A 22956-nucleotide genomic window follows, 5' to 3' on the forward strand; every position below is an offset into this window, starting at 1 on the left:
AACGATGCTCCCTTGCGTAAAGCTGCTGACAAAGTACGGAGAGTCAATCATCAAATATTAATCACGTTTATCTGAATCAGTTTAAATCACTGAGAGTCACGACAATCAAAATATAGCGAACATTATATTCATCAAGATCAGAGGTATTATTCATAAATTGATGTTTATCATTCAGGCCACCTTGAGAGTCTAGCACATTTAGTTCAATCACTAATAAGATAATCCGGAATACATCGGGATTTTCAATGAATTCAATGAAAAGTATGGGTTGTTCCGAATGATGAGAATATAAACGGGGTAAAAAAAAAATACATTAAAACGAGAGGTCCCATGTCAAAGTGGAATATTATTTCTAATTGTTGTGCCCAGAACAGATAAATACACTGTATAAGAAAACAGTACAAGGAGTTGGCACGATTAAGAAACAGTATTTGCTCCATGGCGGTTCATTGGAATCTGGGACACAAAAGTAAGAATGGATTTGCTATGTAATGCTACTTTTATGATTATTCTCTCTCTCTCTCTCTCTCTCTCTCTCTCTCTCTCTCTCTCTCTCTCATCAGATCTTCCTTAATTTTCTGGATAAGATTTGGTCAGCTATAAACTATCAATGCGTAGAGAAAAAAATCCATTAATAATAACGGTGAAATTATAACATTTTGTTCTGCCTTATCGAAAGCCCTTTTTTAATTAGTTTAGAAATGGCAACGACCATGCAGTTCTGTTAAATGAGTTCTCAGTATTTTGGATAATTATTTCATGCAAGTAAAGATGAATCGATAAATAAAACTGAACAATTAGGATGATAGTCAAAAATCACATCTGAATTGAAATGCCTGACAAGGAATTATTAGATTCTGTGAACTTTTTTTTCTGAAATCCAATTATGTGTGAATTAATAATTGTAAAGCTTTTTATATAATTATCCAAAATTCGCCTCCGTGAAAGGTTCTCTCAACATGGTTTCTTATTAATTTTTCTATTAATTTGAAGGTATGACTGAGACACCAATGTGATCCCGGGGTTTAATCACATGCTACTGCGAATCGGAATCAAGTTACATAGTGTTATTCGGAAAACAGATTCGTTCTACTAATCATAGACATGAACACAGTAAGAAGATGAAATATTGACTTAATTATACAAGGTATGTCGACATAAGAGGTTGATTTTCTGCAAATAATTTATTGGAAAACTAATCATTTCTTTTTTTTATTTTTATTTTCGGAATGACGACTTCAGTTTATATTTTTATTGGAATAGATTTGATAAGGATTAGAAAACAGGATAGGCCTACATGTATGTTATATTTTCCTTGTATAATCAGAATGACAATTTTGGATAGAAATTAATACGTTGCTTTCATTTATTTAAAATAAAAATATTTTTCTGCCATTTCAATTATCATTTCAATATTTTGAATTGAATGGTTATGAACGTAGAATTATAATATTGAATGTTATATATTGGATTGTTTTGTAAGTTAACATGTTCAATGTTCATAATTTTTTACTCAATTTTTCTTTTTTTAAATTTAATTGTAATTTGTAAACAGTTGTTTACAATTTATTCTTAATACTTTCCAGTCCTCAGTTTTCTAAAATAAAAACAAACAAACAAAAACAATTCATGAATTGCATGTGAGTATGAATATGTAAATGTGATTTGTAAACAATATATTTCAGTAAACACGAGAATTTTAATAAAGTGTAAATTTTACACTTTAAAGTGTGAATTTTACAGATTAAAGTGTAAGATTTACAGATTTTTTATGAAAGTGTAAATTTTACAGATTAAAGTGTAAATTTTACAGATTTAAGTGTGGAAAATAAAAAAAATGTGGAGTGCATATGTGGCACTAATACGCTTCCACAGGTTCGTGCTCCATGTGTTCCGTGTCTTTATAAGTTATAAATTAAAAGTGGATCTTTTTCAAGAAAGATGGCAAAATGAAAACACTAAATGAATTATCTGATATTTTGTTGAAAAAATGTAATTGGCTATGTGAATATAATATTTTACGAAACGTAATAAGACAACAATGTGTGAATTTTGATATGAGTTGTAGTCAATACACAAAAAGTAATGTTGAGAAAAGTTATACATTTCATTTAGGATGGCATACAATGACAGACAAAAAATGTAAATTCTTTTATGAAAATTTGTTGACTACTAAGTTCCAAAAACCCATTTATAAATCTTATTATAAGAACATGTTTAACGTTCAAAAAGAAAACTGGAAAAGAATATACTTTAATAAAATTAAAAACATATATGATAAGAACATAAGTGAATTTAATTACAAATTATTGAATAATATATTAAGTTGCAATTTATTTTTACATCAATGTAAGTTAAGACCAAGCAGATGTTGTGATTATTGTCAAGACACAACAGAGAACGTTGAACATCTTATTTTTGAATGTGACAATGTCAAAGACATATGGACAAAACTGTGTACGACTTTGCATTTAGATATTGTGTGGAAACATGTAATCATAGGCTTCTATTATGAAAATAACCTCAAGGTACAATTTTTGAATAATATTATATCTTATGTTGCTTATAGAATTTACAAATTTAAGATGTTATGTAGATTTGAAGAAAAAAATGAAACCTCTAAAAGTCTAAACGAATATGTAAAGAATTACTTAATTAGAGTTATGAATTACATTACAATGTACTTAAAATCATCGAAATATTCATCAAAACTTAAATCATTAATAAATATATTGTGATTACTATTGTATACCCTAGACACTTAGGGTCTGCCTATGTGTATATATGCTACACCCGGGGACCATGTGATGGACTGTATGTAGATGTGTTTGTCCTCCGGGTTAGCCAGGGTATTTTTATGCATATCTATAGATTATCGACGTACATTTATCTCTAAATACATATTACATAAACAATTATATACCCAAAAAAAAAAAAAAAAGTGGATTTTCGTTTAGAGGATTTTTTAAAATAAAGAATAAATAAACACTACCAGTACATGCATCCCTAATCAGGGAGAGAGATATTTACTCCGTTTACCGTGTCGATGATGCTCAAATCATATTTCATCTTTATTACATATAATTAACAGTTTATATTGTTCCACATTAATGAATTTTGGAATAATAATGCTTCGAGTATCACCTTATATAAGAATTATCCAATTTTTTAAAGACGTGAAAAACGTAATTTTTATTTGTAACCATTTTTAACAAACTGTTTTTACATCGTGTTTTCAATGCTGGGTTTTCCCGTACTCGTGCGCAGTGGCGTTATAAATGACGGATCACATTATTACCGTCTTCCTTGGAAGACGGTATAAAGAGTTGAAATAATTTACAGTCTCCGGATTGTGCACTTCCTTTCCTTTGTGATTGGTTGAAAATACATGATGTGAAAATTTACGTTTATTTCATTGGTTGAAATACTGTTCGGCGCAAGGGAGATTATCATAATTTTCTGATGATCTTTTTCACGTACGACTTAACAAATTTCGTAGATTTCAAATCTAACCTAAACGAAAAAGCATAACAAATTGCTATGAATGAAATTCAGCCTTTGGTTTTCAGGTCCAACTTGTTGAAAGTAACATTCTATAAAATCTATTGAAATTATTTGTTTTTCTTTTAGAATTGTTTATTCAAATATTTATACAAAAATGCAAAAAAAAAAAAAAAATTGACAATTTTGGATAGAAATCAATACGTTGCGTTCATTTATTTAAAATTAAAATCTTTTCTGCCATTTCAATTACCATTTTAATATTAAGAATTCAATGGTTATGGACGTAGAATTATAAACTTGAATGTTTTACATTGTATTAAGTTAACATATTCAATTTTCATAATTTTTTACTCATTTTTTTTTTAAAAATTTAAATGTTATTTTTAAACAATTGTTTACAATTTATTCTTAATACTTTCCAGTCTTCAGTTTTCTAAATTAAAAACAAACAAACAAACAAAAACAATTTATGAATTGCATGAGTGTATGAATATGTAAATGTGATTTGTAAACAATATTTTTCAGTAAACACGAGAATATAGCACTACTGACATATTGATTCGGGATTCTGCTACAAAAAACCCACACTAATGGACCGTGGGATAATAATCACAAAATAAGTTAATAAAATGCACTAAAACCGGCGCCACAAACCTAATTATTCATACATACATGCAATTCATAAATTTTTGTTTTTTTTGTTTGTTTGTTTTCAGAAAATCGAAGACTGGCAAGTATTAAGCAATTTAGTATACCACCTTTTACTAAATTGTCATATGTTTAAGGTTCTTTCTGATTTACATGTATATTCGTTAATCCTTACCCAGTCCATTGACTCCTTCGCATTGCGTGTCCACATAGTCCAGAACAATGGAACCCTCTTCCATGATCCCCTTTTTCTCAATATCCTCTACAGCAATGCTCACTGTTAGACAGAAAATACATGAAGGTTAAGAAGTCTTGGATGGTCAACCAATTCACCATCAGATCTACTGATGATATTTTAGCCATAAGCTAATCTTTAGTCAATAAACACTGATTGTTTGAGCTTTGGAATTTGAATATTTTGCCTATATTTTGTGTACAAAGCTTTCCTTTTTAAGAAGATTGATGTAACCTAAAAGTGGTCAGGACCATCCAACCATCTGGACACGAAACTTTTTTATTTAAAAAAAAAAATATTCGCCATTTTAAAGGTCAAAGAACTTTTATTATCTATTTTTACAATAGAGTATTTGATAAATATCTCGCATGCATTTGAGTTGAATGTTGTTAAAGGTCGTATGAAACGATTTTTAACACTATGATTTTCTTTCATAAATATAAGGCTTGGTATAAACAAATGTTAAAATACGTGATGTAAGATTTTTTTGCCTTTGCATTACTGAGAAATAACCGTGAAAACTGAGCACCTGAAAAAATTCTTCCCCGCTTATCGTTATTGATTTTGTGGATTTATGACGTCACACAGACCCACCGATGTTAACAATGCATCAAAATTACTGTAATTTTACAGTAGTTTATCGATTAAATTTTAGTAATTTTTGCATACATGAACGTGTCTTTCTTTTCAAGTGAGATCATTTGATTTCGTAGTAGCCTACATATGACATAGTTTTGATTGGTCGATCGTTAATGAATAAATCTAATATCAGCTTCTCACCAGAGTAAAATCATGAGGAAGATCCCGTACTGCAGTGGGAATTTAACAAAAGAAATGCTCCAACATCAACAACTGAGCTACATTTAAAGGGAATTAACGCATTTTAATTGATTTGATTTATTTTATCACATAAAAAAAGTATAAGGCAGGCCAATGAAAATGTTTGAGGCATTGTGTACATAGTTTGTATTTAAGAGCTGCTATAAAATGCCGCAAATTATTCTTAAATTTTATTTTGAAATAATATAAATTTCTGACTTATTGATATGTACATGTAGCAATATCTTTATATTAGAAAATACTTTGTGTACACGTGTATTAATTAACGTTTTATTAAATTAGATCGCGGAAATATGGCATTTAAGGATTTAGAAATGTATCGGTAAAATAAATCGGTTCTTTGATAAAAAATTTAAATGGTTGTGAACGAATGTGAAGATAATCAACAGATTTTATTAAGTACAAGCATCAATAATGATAAAAAAAAAAACGAAAGAAAACATTGCGGAAGAAAGTGAGATAGAGGCTAGGGATCTGTGAGTAAACACCGCACATACATGTTGTAAAATCAAAACACCGTACATACAAGTACACTTTTCAAAAACAAAACATTTAAAGAAATTTCTCTTAGACTAAAAATAATAAATGGTAACATATTTGTGAATTTGAAAGCGAAACAAACAATATAATCGTGAAGCGAATGAGGCACCACGAGGCCTATAAGTTGTTTAGAAAAAAAATCTTAATGAATTGCATGAACGTGCAAATGGGAAAAAACGATCAGTTATTTTTGAATTTGTCAATTTCATTAAAAAGATCGAAATAAAACATATATACACGCATATATTAAAATTATATTATACTTGCATGTGGATCTATGAAGAAAATCATTCATTCTCCGTGCAGTCTCGAAACTGAATATGTACATGCACGCTATTAAATATAAACGCACACGATTTCATTTCTTGAGAGAAAAAATACTGACATGGTTGATTATTGTATATTTATACAAGTTTTTATATAAAATAGTATTTTTTTTCTTTTAAAATGCTGCAAAAATGACATGGATATTTGTATTCACAACGTAGTTTTATAAGGCTATTGGGTCTTACTGACGTCATAAGCAAGGGAGGTAAGCCGCGAAGTCAATGTTCCTTTTCCCGATTAAGTGATTTTGATCGACTGTAACGCTCACATTTGGCATAAAATATCCAAAAAACAATTTCAGTCTTATTTAATAGGCACTTTTGAACTCATTCCCGTATATAACTCAATATGGTCAGGATATCGTAAGTGATTTTTTTTTATTTCCATCTACGTCGAAAATAATGAGAAATAGTCTTCTTGCTGAGGAAAATTTGATTTATAATACAAACAGGAGTGGTTGTTTCGTTTCAAGAATTACAGCTTAAACGGAATATACCAATTTTTAAAACAAAAGTCTGAATCGGTCTCTCGTCCTTTATCATTTTGTAGACAGTGACAGAGGCGGATCCAGCAATTTGGAAAAGGGGGGGTTCCAATTAATGATAATCAATACGTGCAAAATTCATTATTTTTCAACAAACAAGGCCTTTTGAACGTTTTCCATGCGTAAATTTAATTAACAGTTATCTCGTCAATATCTACATGTATTTCATACCTATCTTAATATCAGAGTGCACTGCATTTATTAAGCGTTTTGGGTTAGGTAAGGACGATTTGCACAATTTCTAGCCTTAGAAAAAAAAACAAGTCTCCAGCAATGAGAACGTACGTTTATGCTTAATAGAAAGAAACACTAAAAACAAAAAAAAAATGATTCAGACTTATTACGACAAGCTATTATAAATATAAATTTTTTGGTAATTTTTTTATGTCTTTGATGTTTAAATTCTAAACTATTTATCGATTTTGATTTCTATTGATTGCCTTCTTAAATAAAGGTCTAAATGATAGGATATGACAAAAAATGGGGATACTTAATGTGCTGAATAGATTGTACATGTGTAATACAATGGTACAAGCAATAGTCGTCCCAGGGAACTTGATGTGACCTCTGTAATGGGTGCGCAACATCACCCGGCACTAGTACAGATGCGATCATATTCAAGAAAGTTGTGAAAAGTTGTGCATTTACATAATGGTTTACATATAAACCCCTTACACGGTATTTTTGTAACGTAATTTCCGATTCATGGGGGGTTGGGGGGGTTGGGAAGGCTTCGTTTGTGATTCAGGTATTAAGGCAGCTAGCATTCCAGAAAAATAGCATAACCCGCATAAGAAATTCTTTAGATGAGCAATTTTAAAAGCATTTATTTGAAATAATTAAAGTATTTATGGTATAAATGGGAAAAATTGCCTTTAAATAGGCATTACAAGTTTTCAAAAAAAACATATGTCTCAGAGAAAGGGGGGGTTCCGACCCCCGGAACCCCCCCCCTGGATCCGCCAATGAGTGACAATTAAGCTGTAAACGTTTTTGCCTACAGATAATTAATACATCTCGATTCAGATTAAATCATTCTTAATGGAATTGATCTTTCGCATCAGCATTTGCTGATCATGCATAATTGATGAAATATTTTCAAACACCTAGATTCATCCAAGAGATATATTATCAAATGGCAGAGCAAACAAAATAAAATCATTCCCCTCACATTCTCTTCGAATCTTTTGAAATTTATGCATTATGATAAATTACCCTCTTTTCTCCGTGGGAAAATACACAAGGGCCACATCGCTAACCCGAGCAATACTATCGCACTCAAACCAAAGTTGTTTACTGGCTTTACTTTATCTAAATCAATCACATCACAACAACAGTAGTAACATTTGACGGACCTAAGAGGGTAAAGCTATGATTTGAATTCTTCAAAACGGTCATTATTCCTATATATTTACGTTTTCCAGAGTCTTTGCCTGTGATAACACTACGTATTGATTTTGTACTATATAACCCATAATACAAATGACGCCAAATTGAGGCGCCAGTGGGGTTTGCTTATTTATATTTAAATATTTAATCGTTCGATGGCTTAAGATTATATAAATATAAGTAATAAAGAATCATTCTTTGAATATTATGAGGTGATAATTTCGGACGGGGCGTGATCAAATCTATCATAAAGCCCTTCGGGCTTTATTGGATTTGATCACGCCCCGACCGAAATTATCACCTTATAATACTCAAAAAATGATTCCTTATTCCTTATTGAACTAACACAAGTATTTGGCATATCCCGCACTCTATGACTGGCCAGAGATGTGGATTACAATCTGACTATAGTTCAAAAGGATTAAAGTATCCATTTTTTTTTAAATTCAAGATTCGACCCCGTAAGTGACTGCATAGTTCTGCCTCTACTTGTCAGATATTTATGTCAATTTCTCGGATCTTTATGTCGACTTCTCAGAAAAATGATTACCAACACTAGGAAAACAATATTTTGTTTTCAAAAAGTGTTCCCCACGGTCATCTCCATGTTTTGATGATGCATGTATATGACAATAAAATATATATGTATATGATTAATAAATTCTTAAACTCTTTTATTGGCTGAAATTCAACACTATAGTAAAAAAAAAAAGTTTTGTTATATGATCATTTTTTTTTTTTACGTTGGACTAAGAATAGATCGGGGATTTTTAAAATGGTATGATTTGAGTTGATTTGAACGTTTTTTTATTGTACAAAAATACAATTGGGATTGGGCACAAGTTCTATAACTTAGACCGCCCTCACCCAAGACAAAAATATAATACAATAGATGTGTACACAACATAAATAAAGGTCAGTGGATAAAATCACATAATTAGCAATGGTATACAAGTAGTGTGTGATTGGTTATCATTGCCGGACGTTATGTCAATATTTTAATGACTGATAATTTTCTAGCTATCTGATTGGCTGATATCCAACGATCTGGCAAAAATAGAACCTTACCTTAAATTCATTTTTATGATAGTTTGTCAAAACATTCATGCTGTGTTTCAATACTAAATTATTCGATCTTATGTTGTATTATAATATTCATCGGCACGTGACCTATAAGGTCACTGAATGTAACATTTGTTTTTCTCTATAAATTGGTCTAAAATAGACCAGGAATTTACAAATCAACGATTGGTTAAAATTTTCATTATTCGTGTCGTCCAATAAAATATCGTGTGTCTTAACTTGTTCGACTTTAAATTAAAAGTTTTTGAAATGTCGCTAATTCATATTATAATGATAAAACAATTAGTACTAATCTTTTATGGTCACCTACACCGAATTACAATATTCACCTCGGTCAATATTGTATTTCTATAGGGGAGCTAAATTTTCGTAATGGTGTAAAAAATCAACACCAATTGTATATCTTTCATGTCGTCCAATGAAATATTGCGTTTATGAATGCGTTCGGCAATGACTTCGAACTAATCACATATGTATCAATTCGTTGCCGGATAATACAATAAAAAGTTATTGCTAGGTTATTTAATCAATACAATGATTTTTATTCTCTCAAAGTACAATATTCACCTTGCCATGTACTTAATGTATTTGTTAGCGTAATCATTGTATTGACCTCAAAAACAGCAATAATTGTACAGTCTTTACTTGCACGTGACCTACGCCTTCCGGACTTGGTGGATATTATACATTTCATCGTATTAACCGCAGAAACAGCAATAAGTGTACATAATGTTGCGTGTAGGCTAAACAAAAACGTTCAGAATTTGGTTGTTTAAATTGCAGCATTTTTATGTATAAGGGAAAATTTGAGCAAGTTGACTTGAAGCACTTTGAAACACACCATCGAATTTTTATGTCGATGTGAACATTCTTTTTATGCATCTGTTGGGGGGTGGGGGGTGGGGTTCGAGGCCCCTTTCCCTGAAAAATTCTAATTTCTTAACTTTAAACAGTAAAATTACCAATTATATGCCTCGGACATTCCCCCGGAAAACAAATATTTTTTAAGAGGGGATCCGGAACTCTGCTTAGCTGTTAAGATACATGTATTTATTCACTTGCAGTATTTATTCTACGAGTATATGCATGTAATACGTTGCGCAATTTATGATTAGAAGTTGCATTTCTCCTAACTTCCTAATTTATGGGTTATTGTCTTTACACATGCATAAATTTAGTTGATTCAAACTGCTGTCAGAAATGTCATATGTGACAGAACTGTTGTTCAGGACGACAATAATACAATTTTCCTTCAATCAGATCCAAACACATTTTGCCCTTTCCTCCAAAAATATGGTCTACAGAAATTTATAAACCATATTCACGCTTTTCTCTTGAGCAGCAAATTACATCCGTGTAATTTATGTTATAAATAGAATTATATCTAATTACATGTATATCTAATGTCATGTTGTAAATTTTGAATTTACTAGGTGGGTGTAGATACAAAATTTACAACATGTTTTGTTGTAAATTTTGTATTTACACCCACCCAGTAAATTCAAAATTTACAACATGACATTAATCTATGAATAAGACGTAGATGAAAATGACGTGATGCTACCTATTAGCCGTTTCTTGATTTTTAGAGGGTAAATATTCATTGACATCTTGAAGAACGAGAGACATGATACGAAAAATAATGTACTCAGTGACTGACCAAAGATTTAAATTTTTTTTGAAAATTATAACTTAATTATGATCATACCTGCGGCCCCTGCTCGTTCTTTTCCAAAAGGGAACAAGAAATTGCCCTTGCGACCGGGCAATAACACTAAGATTCGGGTCGAAGATTCACTTGTATGGCCATGTAGAGAACTGTCTCCTATAAGAAGCATCAAAGTTATTGCCGCATAACCCGGGGACCAGAATATGCAGGTGCGCATCATCCTATAAGGATGAAGAACTGATTACGCCTGTTTGCCTTAAGCCTGCTTTTATACCAGAACGGGCAAGACTATATCGATATTGATTTTTTATTAAGAATGTTACCATGTTTCATCGTTCTTATTGATGACAGAACTACGGCGATTCGTTTATAATCATACTTTCCTTTTTTTATTCCAGATCCAGAGAACTGTCATGTTGTAAATTTTGAATTTACTGGGTGGGTGTCAATACAAAATTTACAACATGACAGAACGACTATGTAATTTTTTTTTAACTGTGCATGACCATGCTTTTAAATAACACTAAAAAGCATGTTTGCTGAATTTATTTCTATTTCCATTTGTGTGTAATTTATGTTTCATATATCTTTTTTTAGGTTGAATTACATAGCTAGTTTAATCTTTCAATAGTTATTCCAGTAAACTGTAATTATAGGCCAAACTCGATTGGCCGAACGTCAAGGGACCTTGAAAAAAACAACCCTCGATGTATTAAGAGATTGACTGTTGGATAAAAACTGGAAATATATTACAAAGTCTCACACCTTAACGTAAATAAATGTAAAAAAAAAAAAGTTATCACGGTGAATGAAAACTCTTACTGGGTTCTGTTGCACTCCTTGATCTTGAGTAAGCAAAGTATCGTTTTCCCCCTTCATTTTATGTATGCTAGAACCATTTTTAACAAGACCTTGGACTTTCAGTAGGCTGTAACTATCTTTTACTTGCGTCAAATTAAGACGCTAGTTTCATGTGAAATATACACAGATATTGCGTAGTCTGAGTTCAAGAGCCAGACACATCTTGTTGATTTCAAAAAGCCATTGCTGAGTGGCCAGCAATGAAATAGACAGCCTTACGTCACATTGCTGTTTGATGTACCTACCCAAAGCCCAAGCGCCTGTTAAAATGGTTCAAATTTATTTGTTTTTATTCCATGTTTGAAACTATCTCCATAGTTATTTCTAGATACAATACAGTCACGTGTTTGCAAGCGAAAATGGATCCGAATTACTTGTACTCTGACAAAGAGTGACATAGTTAGTTTTGATAATTAGTGAAATAATGGGTGTGATAATAAACAGTTCATGATACCAACCATAATAGTGTCATTGGAAACCATTGTCCGCTTCGCGTCGGTTAACAATGGTTTTCTCGGGATGTCAGGAGTTTCAACTGTTACCCTTCCTTCCAAACAGGCACTATTTATATTATACAATTATTTAATGCTTGAGCACCATTATATTTAATCTAATTGCAAGATTGTTTATAATGAGCTTCAAAGTTGCACAACAGTTGAACACTGAAGGGTTTGTTTTTTTTTATAAATAAAACGAAAAACATACCAGGATGATCTTCCACACAATTATTATTTTACAATTTAGACATTTTCTGGGATATTTTGGGGGTTTTATCAAACGATTAGTCAGAACAGCAAGGATGGAAGATGTCAATCTAAATTAAGAAAATATTTTCAAAATGTACTACTGTAACAGCTTTGTAAGACAGTGTAGGTTTGTAAGATAAGTACTGTTGTGTAATAAAATGTCCGTAAAATGAACATTTACTGAAAGGATCACTTGTATATAACAACAGAATTGACCTATAAGGCCGGCATTGGTTTATGTCTTTACAGAAAACATATCGATTTCCGTTCCACTTCTTGATCTTAGGCAATATACAGTAAACTCTTATGCTTTAGTTCTCATAATGTATATCACACTGGTATTAATTTTTATTTTACTTCATTCCCATATAGGATCATAATTACGAAGATTAAATTCTCATATATACCGCGTCCACAACGACGTTAAAATCGGGTATTTATTTTTCTTATATCTCATTCAGTTTTGAACATGATAATTCAAAATTTATGAAACAGATCAGTATCAACAAGAATACATTCATTTTCATAAATCAGAAGCAATGTTTCTATAGAGATTTTTTTAATTTATTTTACGATTGACAATCAAGTTCATATATAAATGTCTCTCGTTGGTACGGATGTTATACGCGATGTGGTCCTTAATGTGGGAGGATAACGCAAAATTTTTTCAAGACGTACATGATATTTTCGGAAGTGAATGTAAACATGGCGGTAAAGAAGTTGCTAATCCCGTTAGTGTATATACGTCCTTTTACATGTACAGCTAATTTCTCATTGGTGTATAAAAATTGCAAGTTATTAAACAAGAGGCCCATGGGCCACATCGCTCACCTGAGGAACAATAGGTATGATAAAGTCAGCTTAATGGAGTCATAATACAAACAATCTGGACAATGTACAATAATAAATGTAGATCCTATATATATAAAATCCATTTTTCCCCCTTGGAACTCGGATAGCCCTGATTGCTGCCAATATTTACAAGAGCAGACTTTAATCACCGCTCCTGCACATATATAGGGACTCAATGTTACGCAGGCACGGATGACCGCACACCTATGCAACTCAACAGGTACCAACGTTAACGCAAACAGGGATAACGCAAGCAGGGATGACCACACACTTGTGCCAACAGCTTAACCTAACGCAAGCAGGGAGTGCCGCACACTTGCTAGAAAGGCCAGAACACCAGCAGGGATGACCATACACTAGTCCTCCACCACTACCACCACAAGCAGGTATGACCGCACACTTGTATTAATGCAATACAGGGCAGGAATGACCGCACACTCTGTATCATTGGTTAAAAAACACGAAGATTAGATAGAGCAGGGTTGTCCACACACTCAATCTATCCATGCCTGTTCAAGTTCAACCTCAAACAGTCACTCCTTGTAATTCAATAAACACTGTCCCTATATATGTGCCGGCCTAAAATAATTCATAGTATCTAAAAATTGGAAATCAAAAATAAACAAACTAATACGGCCTAACCCAAAACTACTTATGCAGAACAACTTATATACATTGAATATTTATTATTGTATAAAAATAATCATCACAATAATTGGTTAACAGTGGATGCATTAATTAAAATAATCAAGAATCAATAAATCAAGGGCAATAACTCAATACAGTAATACAAAAGATTCTAATGAAAAAATAGCTGCCTGCTTCAATTTTATAGTCATATCACATGTTGAGTATTGCAGTTCTCAAAAAGATCCTTTACAATTGTTTATATATGGGATATTAATCTACATCAAACTCTGAACCTTCTTGTGAGGCCGAGGAATTGTCCTGGAGCCAAAGTCTTAACAATTATAAAGAATCATCTTGCTGATTAGTTTCTGAGAAGAAGATTTTTAAAGATTTACTCTATATATTCCAATGTAAAACTTTAACACCCCCCCCCCCTAATGTGGCTTCACCCTACCCCCAGGGATCATGATTTTCACAACTTTGAATCTACACTACCTGAGGATACTTCCACACAAGTTTCAGCTTTCCTGGCTGATTAGATTCTGAGAAGAAGATTTTTAAATATTTACTCTATATATTCCTATGTAAAACTTCGACCCCCCCCCCCCCATTGTGCCCCCACCCTACCCCCAGGGATCATGATTTTCACAACTTTGAATCTACACTGCCTGAAGATGCTTCCACAAAAGTTTCAGCTTTCCTGGCTGATTAGTTTCTGAGAAGAAGATTTTTAAAGATTTACTCTATATATTTCTATGTAAAATTTTAACACCCCCCCCCAAATGTGGCCTCACCCTAACCCCAGGGATCATGATTTTCACAACTTTCAATCTTCACTACCGGAGGATGCTTCCACACAAGTTTCAGCTTTCCTGACTGATTAGTTTCTGAGAAAAAGATTTAAAAAAAAAGATTTAATCTATATTTTCCTATGTAAAACTTCGACCCCCCATTGTGGCCCCACCCTACCCCCAGGGGTCATGATTTTCACAACTTTGAATCTACACTACCGGAGGATGCTTCCACACAAGTTTCAGCTTTCCTGGCTGTTTGGTTTCTGAGAAGAAGATTTTTAAAGATTTACTCTATATATTCCTATGTAAAACTTTGACCCCCCCCCCCCCCCATTGTGGCCCCACCCTACCCCCGGGGGTCATGATTTTCACGACTTTGAATCTACACTACCGGAGGATGCTTCCATACAAGTTTCAGCTTTCCTGGCTGTTTAGTTTTTGAGAAGAAGATTTTTAAAAATTTACTCTACATATTCCTATGTAAAACTTCGAATTCCTTTGTGGCCCCATCCTACCCCCCGGGGTCATGAATTTCACAACTTTGAATCTAAACTACCTGAGGATGCTTCCACACAAGTTTCAGCTTCCCTGGCTGTTTAGTTTCTGAGAAGAAGATTTTTAAAGATTTATTCTATATATTTCTATGTAAAACTTCGACCCCCATTGTGGCCCCACCCCACCCCCGGGGGTCATGAATTTCACAACTTTGAATCTACACTACCGGAGGATGCTTCCACACAAGTTTCAGCTTTCCTGGCAGTTTAGTTTCTGAGAAGAAGATTTTTAAAGATTTACTCTATATATTCCTATGTTAAACTTCGACCCCCCATTGTGGCCCCATCCTACCCCCGAGGGTCATGAATTTCACAACTTTGAATCTACACTACCTGAGGATGCTTCCACACAAGTTTCAGCTTTCCTGGCTTTCTGGTTCTTGAGAAGAAGATTTTTGAAAATTTCTCGAAATTTTTCATTAATTTCTAATTATCTCCCCTTGAAAACGGGTGTGGCCCTTAATTTTCACAACTTTGAATCCCCTTTGCCTAAGGATGATTTGTGCCAAGTTTGGTTGAAATTGGCCCAGTAGGTCTTGAGAAGATGTTGAAAATGTGAAAAGTTTACGGACAGACGGACAGACGGACAGACAGACAGACGGACAGACGGACGGACAGACGGACGACAGACAAAATGTGATCAGAATAGCTCACTTGAGCTTTCAGCTCAGGTGAGCTAAAAATGAAATTTAAGAAGTGTCGATACTGAAATGTAGCCATAGAGCTTGAAAACAGGGTATTGTCAGTTATTCATTAAAAAATTAGTACCGCTTATTGTTAATTGGTGTTCTGTTTATAAGCTCCTGACTTTATATATTTTTTCTTATAATAAAAATAATAACCACTATTTAAAAAAATACACAAAGTACCCATCGCTGCCATATTGAATTTATTGAGTACAGTAAAGTCGGTCTGGATTTTTTCCTTTAACGTTAACTGAGCTGTAATTTGTTTGGTGCTCATCTACTACCGATTCAACTAAAAAGTCACATGACCTCATTCATTAAAAAAAAATCTCTCTATAGTCTGATTCTGGTTCTTTACAATCTGTTAAAGAAAGGGCAGAAGTATACAATTTGGAATATCCCTTTTTGATTGGTGCATTTTTTGTTCTTCTAATTGAAATCCCTTAAACCAAAACATAGAACAGAACCACAGGCACCTAACGTTATAGCAATGCTGTTGAAACAATTGCAGAATTCGGTTTTCAGATGTCAGCATTTCTGAACAAAAAGATGAAACAGCATACCACTTCGAAGTTTTTGCTCGGCATGATTTTTTTTTACGTGTCACATGTCTTGAGTAACACAGAGTAAATGATTCTTGTCCTCAAACAAATCGTGCTTACACTAAGGTATAGTTAGGGTTGATTGCTTTCAGTTCAGTACATACTTTTCATAAATGTCTTCAATTTGATGAGCAAGCGTGCATTAAAGGAAGAAAATCGGAGGTAAAATACAAAATGCACAATCATGTTTAAAAATTTTAAAAAGGTGTTTATACAAACCGATAACTTAAAAAACTATTAATCATACCAACAGGTGGAAACAAACCAGGATACAAAAAACCCTTCAAAAGTGTGGTAAGTAACAGCGCGGTGAAACCGACTGAGCTATTCAAACCTTACAGGTGATGCACAAAATTATTTATACGAGATATAAACCACTATAATACAAATTAGTTTTAAAATTCTTTGTAGGTTTATTGCATTTCGACCTCAGGGCAGGGGTGCCCCTAAAAATTCCTATCTTTATTTATTCCTTTGGTTAAACCTATAAAAAAAATATCTTAGTTTATTTTTTAACGGCAGGCCTGCCCTGATGGACTTCTAGGCCAAACTTCATGCAGAAATAGACCGTTTTACTGTTAAAAAAATTGTGTTTTAGCTAACTTTGAAGGTAAATTTAAAAATTACAAGCGCAATATGCTAGGTTCTAAATGCAAATTCGAAAAATTTAGAAATTCGTACAGTATATAAACAGTGCCTGTTTGGCAGGGTAACAGTTGAAATTGACACCCTGAGGAAACCATTGTCAACCGACGCGAGAGTTGTCAATTTCAAATGCTATCCTCCCAAACAGGCACTATTTATTTTATTATACTACATATCTAAATTTTTGAGAATTTTTTACTGCTTTTATACAGAAATGACGTGAATTTTACGGCGAAACATACACACATAATTTTGGCGCATGTAACAATTCGTTTTGTTATACTTTCATGTTAAATACTGAAATCTGATTGGTTAAGACACAGTTCATAATCCGTTCTATTACCCTCAGCGTTAGCAACACATTTAGCAACGGGTAACATTAAAAATTGTTACATGCGCGAAAATTATGCGCGTACGGTTCGCTGTAGAATTCACGTTATTCCTATATAAAAGCAGTAAAATTATCTTAAAAATTAAGACATTCAGTATAACAAAATAAATAGTGCCTGTTTGGGAGGATAACAGTATATAAATAGTGCCTGTTGAGGAGGGTAACAGTTGAAATTGACACCCCGAGAAAACCATTGTTAACCGACGCGAAGCGGAGGTTGACAATGGTTTTCGAGGGGTGTCAATTTCAACTGTTATCCTCCCAAACAGGCACTATTTATTTTGTTATACTGAATGTCTTTTTTAAAAATTTTAAGAAAATTTTACTGCTTTTATATAGGAATAACGTGAATTCTACAGCGAACCGTACGCGCATAATTTTCGCGCATGTAACATTTTTTAATGTTACCCGTCGCCAAGTGCGTTGCTAACGCTGAGGGTAATAGTAAATATTATTAACTGCGTCTTAACCAATCAGATTTCAGTATTTAACATGAAAGTATAACAATAAAAATTGTTACATGCACGAAAATTATGCGCGTACGGTTCGCTGTAGAATTCGCGTTATTCCTATATAAAAGCAGTAAAATTTTCTTAAAAATTAAGACATTCAGTATAACAAAATAAATAGTGCCTGTTTGGGAGGATAACAGTTGAAATTGACACCCCTCGAAAACCATTGTCAACCTCCGCTTCGCGTCGGTTGACAATGGTTTTCTCGGGGTGTCGATTTCAACTGTTACCCTCCCAAACAGGCACTATTTATATAGTGCTACCTGTTGCTAAGTATGTTGCCAAACCAAATCAGATTTCAGTATTTAACATGAAAGTATAATAGAAAATGTCAAATGAACTTTGATTTTTACAAGTGATATTTTCCGGGAAATCGATCTCCCCTATAGGTCAATTCTTTTGTTATATATAAGTGATGCTTTTTGCGTCGTGGTGAAATCTTTTCTGTTTAATGACATTCACTGGTAGTATAAATACTGCATCTTTCTGCATTCCAGATGTCGTTAAAACTAAAATCAATAAAACAAATTTCAGCTATAGACACCCATTATTTTTTCGCATTGTACTTTAAATTACCAAACAATTTGTCATAATGATTCGTAACAATACAGTTATAAGAATCTAATATTTTACAGCAGTATTTTATGAATGCACAATTTCTGTAGAGTATTCTTTATTCTTGAGTACTATGTCCCAAGTTTCTGTTTTTTGCTTAATATATCGATAATCATGAATATTCTTGGAGGCCCATGAGTCGTTACCATAATAACATGTGCCACATTAGGTGCTTGGTTACACTTAATTGTATCGCTAAATTAATAATATCATACATATAAAGAACTTCTATTACTTCGTATGATTTTACATTACACTCATTATTTTTTTTACCATCAACCTCGGACTAAATCTCGTGCGACACGTGAGGAAAATAAAAGGAAAACCAATCAGGACCAATGAATTTAGGGCCTCCGACGACACCTTTGTGCCCAAACTACGTTCATCCATTAGAATAAAACAAAAGTCCAGATTTTCTTTATTTAAATGCCTCAGGTTTGAATACACAATAAAAAAAAAGAAAGAAAGTGTGCGGTAATTTTGCTTTCATGATTGTTAAAGACAAGAAAACGCCCGGATGATAGAGTTCAAAAATTTGTGTTTTGTTCATGTTAATTTCTTTGTGTAAAAACAGACGAAGTGTCAATGAAGAAATCTTGGATTTTTCCCCTTGTGTTGATTTCAACTGTTCTTCTTTGACAAGCATGTGTATCCTCGTTAAACTTCGTCAAAAAGAGACGGAATCAGTGGGACAGACTATAGCACATAACAACATGAGTTAAAGGAAAAAGATAAATAAATGCATATTTAGTGTAACCATGTGCATAAAAAGTTACAAATAAGCAAACATATCTGCCGTAATCATAAATTTGCTTAATACATAAATGTGTACATTAAAGTTAATTTACGATATAAGATTTACATTTCTATTAAAACAAATTATTTCTAAACATACCACACAATAGCATTTTGAAGAACGTTAACATACATGTACCTACCTTATCTAATTAGGTCTCCGCTCTGCAGGCGCCCTTTAGTATTGAGTCTGTCCGTCCGAAATCGTTTGTCCAGAGCATATCTTCTCTCCTTTTGGTCCAATCAGGTTCATACTTCACCCAACAGAGTGCCTTTTTGTAAAGGGTATGCAGTGACCTTGAACCGTGTTTCTAGGGTTAAGGTTAAGGTATGGTAGAATTGTATACAAAATTCTTGTCTGGGGCATATCTTCTCTTCCCTTGGTCCAACATGGCTCATTCTTCATTAACAGAGTGTCTGAGGTCAAAGAATGTGCAGCGACCTTGAATAAAGGTTGTAGGTTAAGGGTCACCGTCATATCAGACCATTGCTCAGAGCATATATACTTTCCATTTAGCCCTATTTGACTCATAATTCAAATAAACAGAACTATCGAATAAAGGATGTTTAGTGAATTTTGAATCATTTTTTTAAAGATAGATATGAAGGACATAGCAGAATTGTATGAAAAATCCTTGTCCGGAACATATCTTCACTCCCTTTGCTCACGTCTGACTCATACTTCACCACATGGCGCCTTTGATCAAAGGGTATGCAGTGACCTAGAATGATGTTCGTATGTCAAGTGTCAAGGTTATATCGGATCACAAAAAAATCCTTTTTAAGAGCATGTAAATACTCTCCACTTAGCCCTCTTTGGCTAATTCTTTACTTATAAAACAGAGCTTTTTTGTTGATGGCGTACAGTGACCTTGAACCAATTCAATGTGCAGGTCATAGCGGATCTCTTTGTAATCAGTTTAAGACTAGACTATTTCCAATTGCCTTAATCTTGCTCATATTAAACAAATATACCTGTATGTAAGGGGTAATGATATTGAATCAGAAGTTCTATGCCAGCTGGAAAAATTTTTCAGTTTTCATCCCATTGTCCATTATTTAAGCGGGGTTAAGATGCTCACCATCTCAATGTTGTCTAGTAGTTTCTTACTTCTTAAACAACGCAATCGAACAATTTTGAAAGAGAGGGTCTTGACCTGTAATACTTTTAATTTAAAATGTTTACAGTGAAATTTCTGTATTTTGAACTAGTAAAATTCATCTTTTATCTTATTAAGAGAACACAAACTACAAAATTTTTAATGCGATGTGCACTTTCAATTCGACTAGTACTATATATATTGACCTTCTTTAGTTATCAGTCTATTCATACAGACTTACAACACAATCTGTTCCTTGTTTACAAATTAATGTCTAAGGTTTACTACCTTAAAAGTTTAATATTTATCAATTTAAACTTAACTATAACAGTGTAGAAATCACTTTCCAACGCGGTCACTCTACGGACTTGAAATTGACCAATCAGGTAACTCATTTTAAAAAGGTTAACGCCCAATTTCGGGAAAATTTCTTTGATGCCTGACACTGTTAGCTAAGCCCAAAAGGTGTTACAACAGTTACTCGCATTTCCGCAAAGAAGACATGTAACAAAGACAGGATTAACTTGAAGCCGAAACAAAATAAATAAGTTTATCTACGTGGAATTTCGAAGTGTCAAGCTAATGCGCCAAAGAATTTATTTCCAAAGAAACCGAAAAACGAAATGTTTACATTACTACCTAACAGCCTGTCAAAAATTCTTTGATGTAAAATGACATTCTATATGTTACATAAGATGTGCGAGTAAACCTTGGGAGTGAAAATTAGTCTAAATAAGATTTATGTAAGAATACCGTTTTAAGTTGAAAGAATGTATGGGATATTTCATCGCACTAAACGAAATAAATTAATTAAAATACATGTAATTTCAATTATTAAATTTTGATACGTAATTATAGGTCATAATTCCACGTAGATAAACTTATTTATTTTGTTTCGGCTTCAAGTTAATCCTGTCTTTGTTACAGGTCTTCTTTGCGGAAATGCGAGTAATTGTTGGCTGAGCTACATGTGTAACAGTGTCAGGCATCAAAGAAATTTTGCCGAAATTCGGCGTTAACCTTTTTAAAATGAGTTACCTGATTGGTCAATTTCAAGTCCATAGAGTGACTGTGTTGGTAAGTGATTTTTACGGAATCACTTTCCAACTTGCGGCTCGTCGAAATAAACATCTTTTAATTAATTTCTACGGATTTTGATTTTGATTCCTCAGGTTAGCTTGAAATTACAGTTTTATTCTTTTTATTATTTAAGCTAAATTTCATTTAAGGTTTTTATTACTTATTTTTGAATTAAGGATATTTTTGAAATAGTTTTTTAATACCTTAATCCAATTTTAAAATTAGATAGTTTTTAAATTTCTTTCATTACTTCAATGTTAAATTGTTATTCGTTAAAAAAAATGTCCGCCTTAATTAAATAACTTTGTAATCTTTTAAATCTACACTTAAAATTATGCTTATTGCGTATTAATTTCTATTCTAAAATTTATTCCTTAAAGATTTAACTTTTCGTCTATTTAAACTTTACCGCGCCTTGCTAAATAGAACTCTTCTGCGCGAGGAGATAAATAAGTTAGCATAAACAAAAACGAAAATAGAAACTTTTTCCGCTAAATTTACAAGACAAGTTTAAGTCATTATTTAATCATATTTTTCGATACTTTATTATTAATCGACAATATTCAAACTTAGGGATCATGTTTTAGGTAAGCGCTATGCTCGATATTGTTTTGATTTCTTTTTAAGTCTACTTTTTTTTAATTGTGTTACGGTACTTTTGTTATCTCTTTGATTTTTATAACATGGTATTATTATTTGTGTATTTCATTCATTATCTTGGTCACTTTCCAACTTGCGGCTCGTCGAAATAAACATCTTTTAATTAATTTCTACGGATTTTGATTTTGATTCCTCGATCAGGTGCTGTGGAAGCAAGTTCATTGCAAATAGACACAGGTTAATCCTTGAGCTAATTTCCCCAAACAAAACATCACGACGGTGAAAACCAGAGTGTGATAAATGCATATTAATTTGAATTTTTAAATCAAAGTTGTCATATCCAAAGTATCTTTCCGATGATTTAGAAACTTGAATCCCCTTTACCCAGGGATGCCTTGTGCCAAGTTTGTTTGAAATCGGCCCGGTGGTTCTGGAGAAGAAGATGAAAATGTGAAAAGTTTACGACAGCGACAACGGCGACAGACTACGGACAAATCTTGTTCAGAAAGGCCTACTTGAGCCTTCGGCTCAGGTGAGCTAAAAAATAAAGCTTCAATACTATGGAGGGTTCTAAACTATTAGAACTTATTTGAATGGTCGGTTTCAAAAATTTACACGCTTTTCAGTTTCATCTTACCGTGTTGAGTAAAAAAAACAATATATCGTTGCAAAACATCTGATATAAAAGATTAAGCTTGAATTTCAAAGCTTATT

At 32.9% G+C, this 22956-nt stretch overlaps 1 protein-coding gene across 1 annotated transcript in view; it reads right to left on the reverse strand.

Annotated features, from left to right (window-relative positions):
* The window catches only part of LOC105328196 (atrial natriuretic peptide receptor 1), a 39327-nt gene extending 28323 nt beyond the window's left edge, over positions 1-11004 (reverse strand). Inside the window, exons 1-2 of the mRNA XM_034482719.2 lie at positions 10819-11004; positions 4328-4429 (exon numbers count right to left, since the gene is read on the reverse strand). Coding sequence (XP_034338610.2) covers positions 4328-4429; positions 10819-10999 — 283 coding nt within the window. The 5' untranslated portion in view covers positions 11000-11004. The remainder of the gene's footprint in view (positions 1-4327; positions 4430-10818) is intronic.
* Between the last annotated feature and the right edge of the window lie 11952 nt (positions 11005-22956).

The sequence above is a fragment of the Magallana gigas genome, chromosome 3, assembly GCF_963853765.1.
Source record: "Magallana gigas chromosome 3, xbMagGiga1.1, whole genome shotgun sequence".
In the NCBI taxonomy this organism is placed as follows: Eukaryota; Metazoa; Mollusca; class Bivalvia; order Ostreida; family Ostreidae; genus Magallana; species Magallana gigas.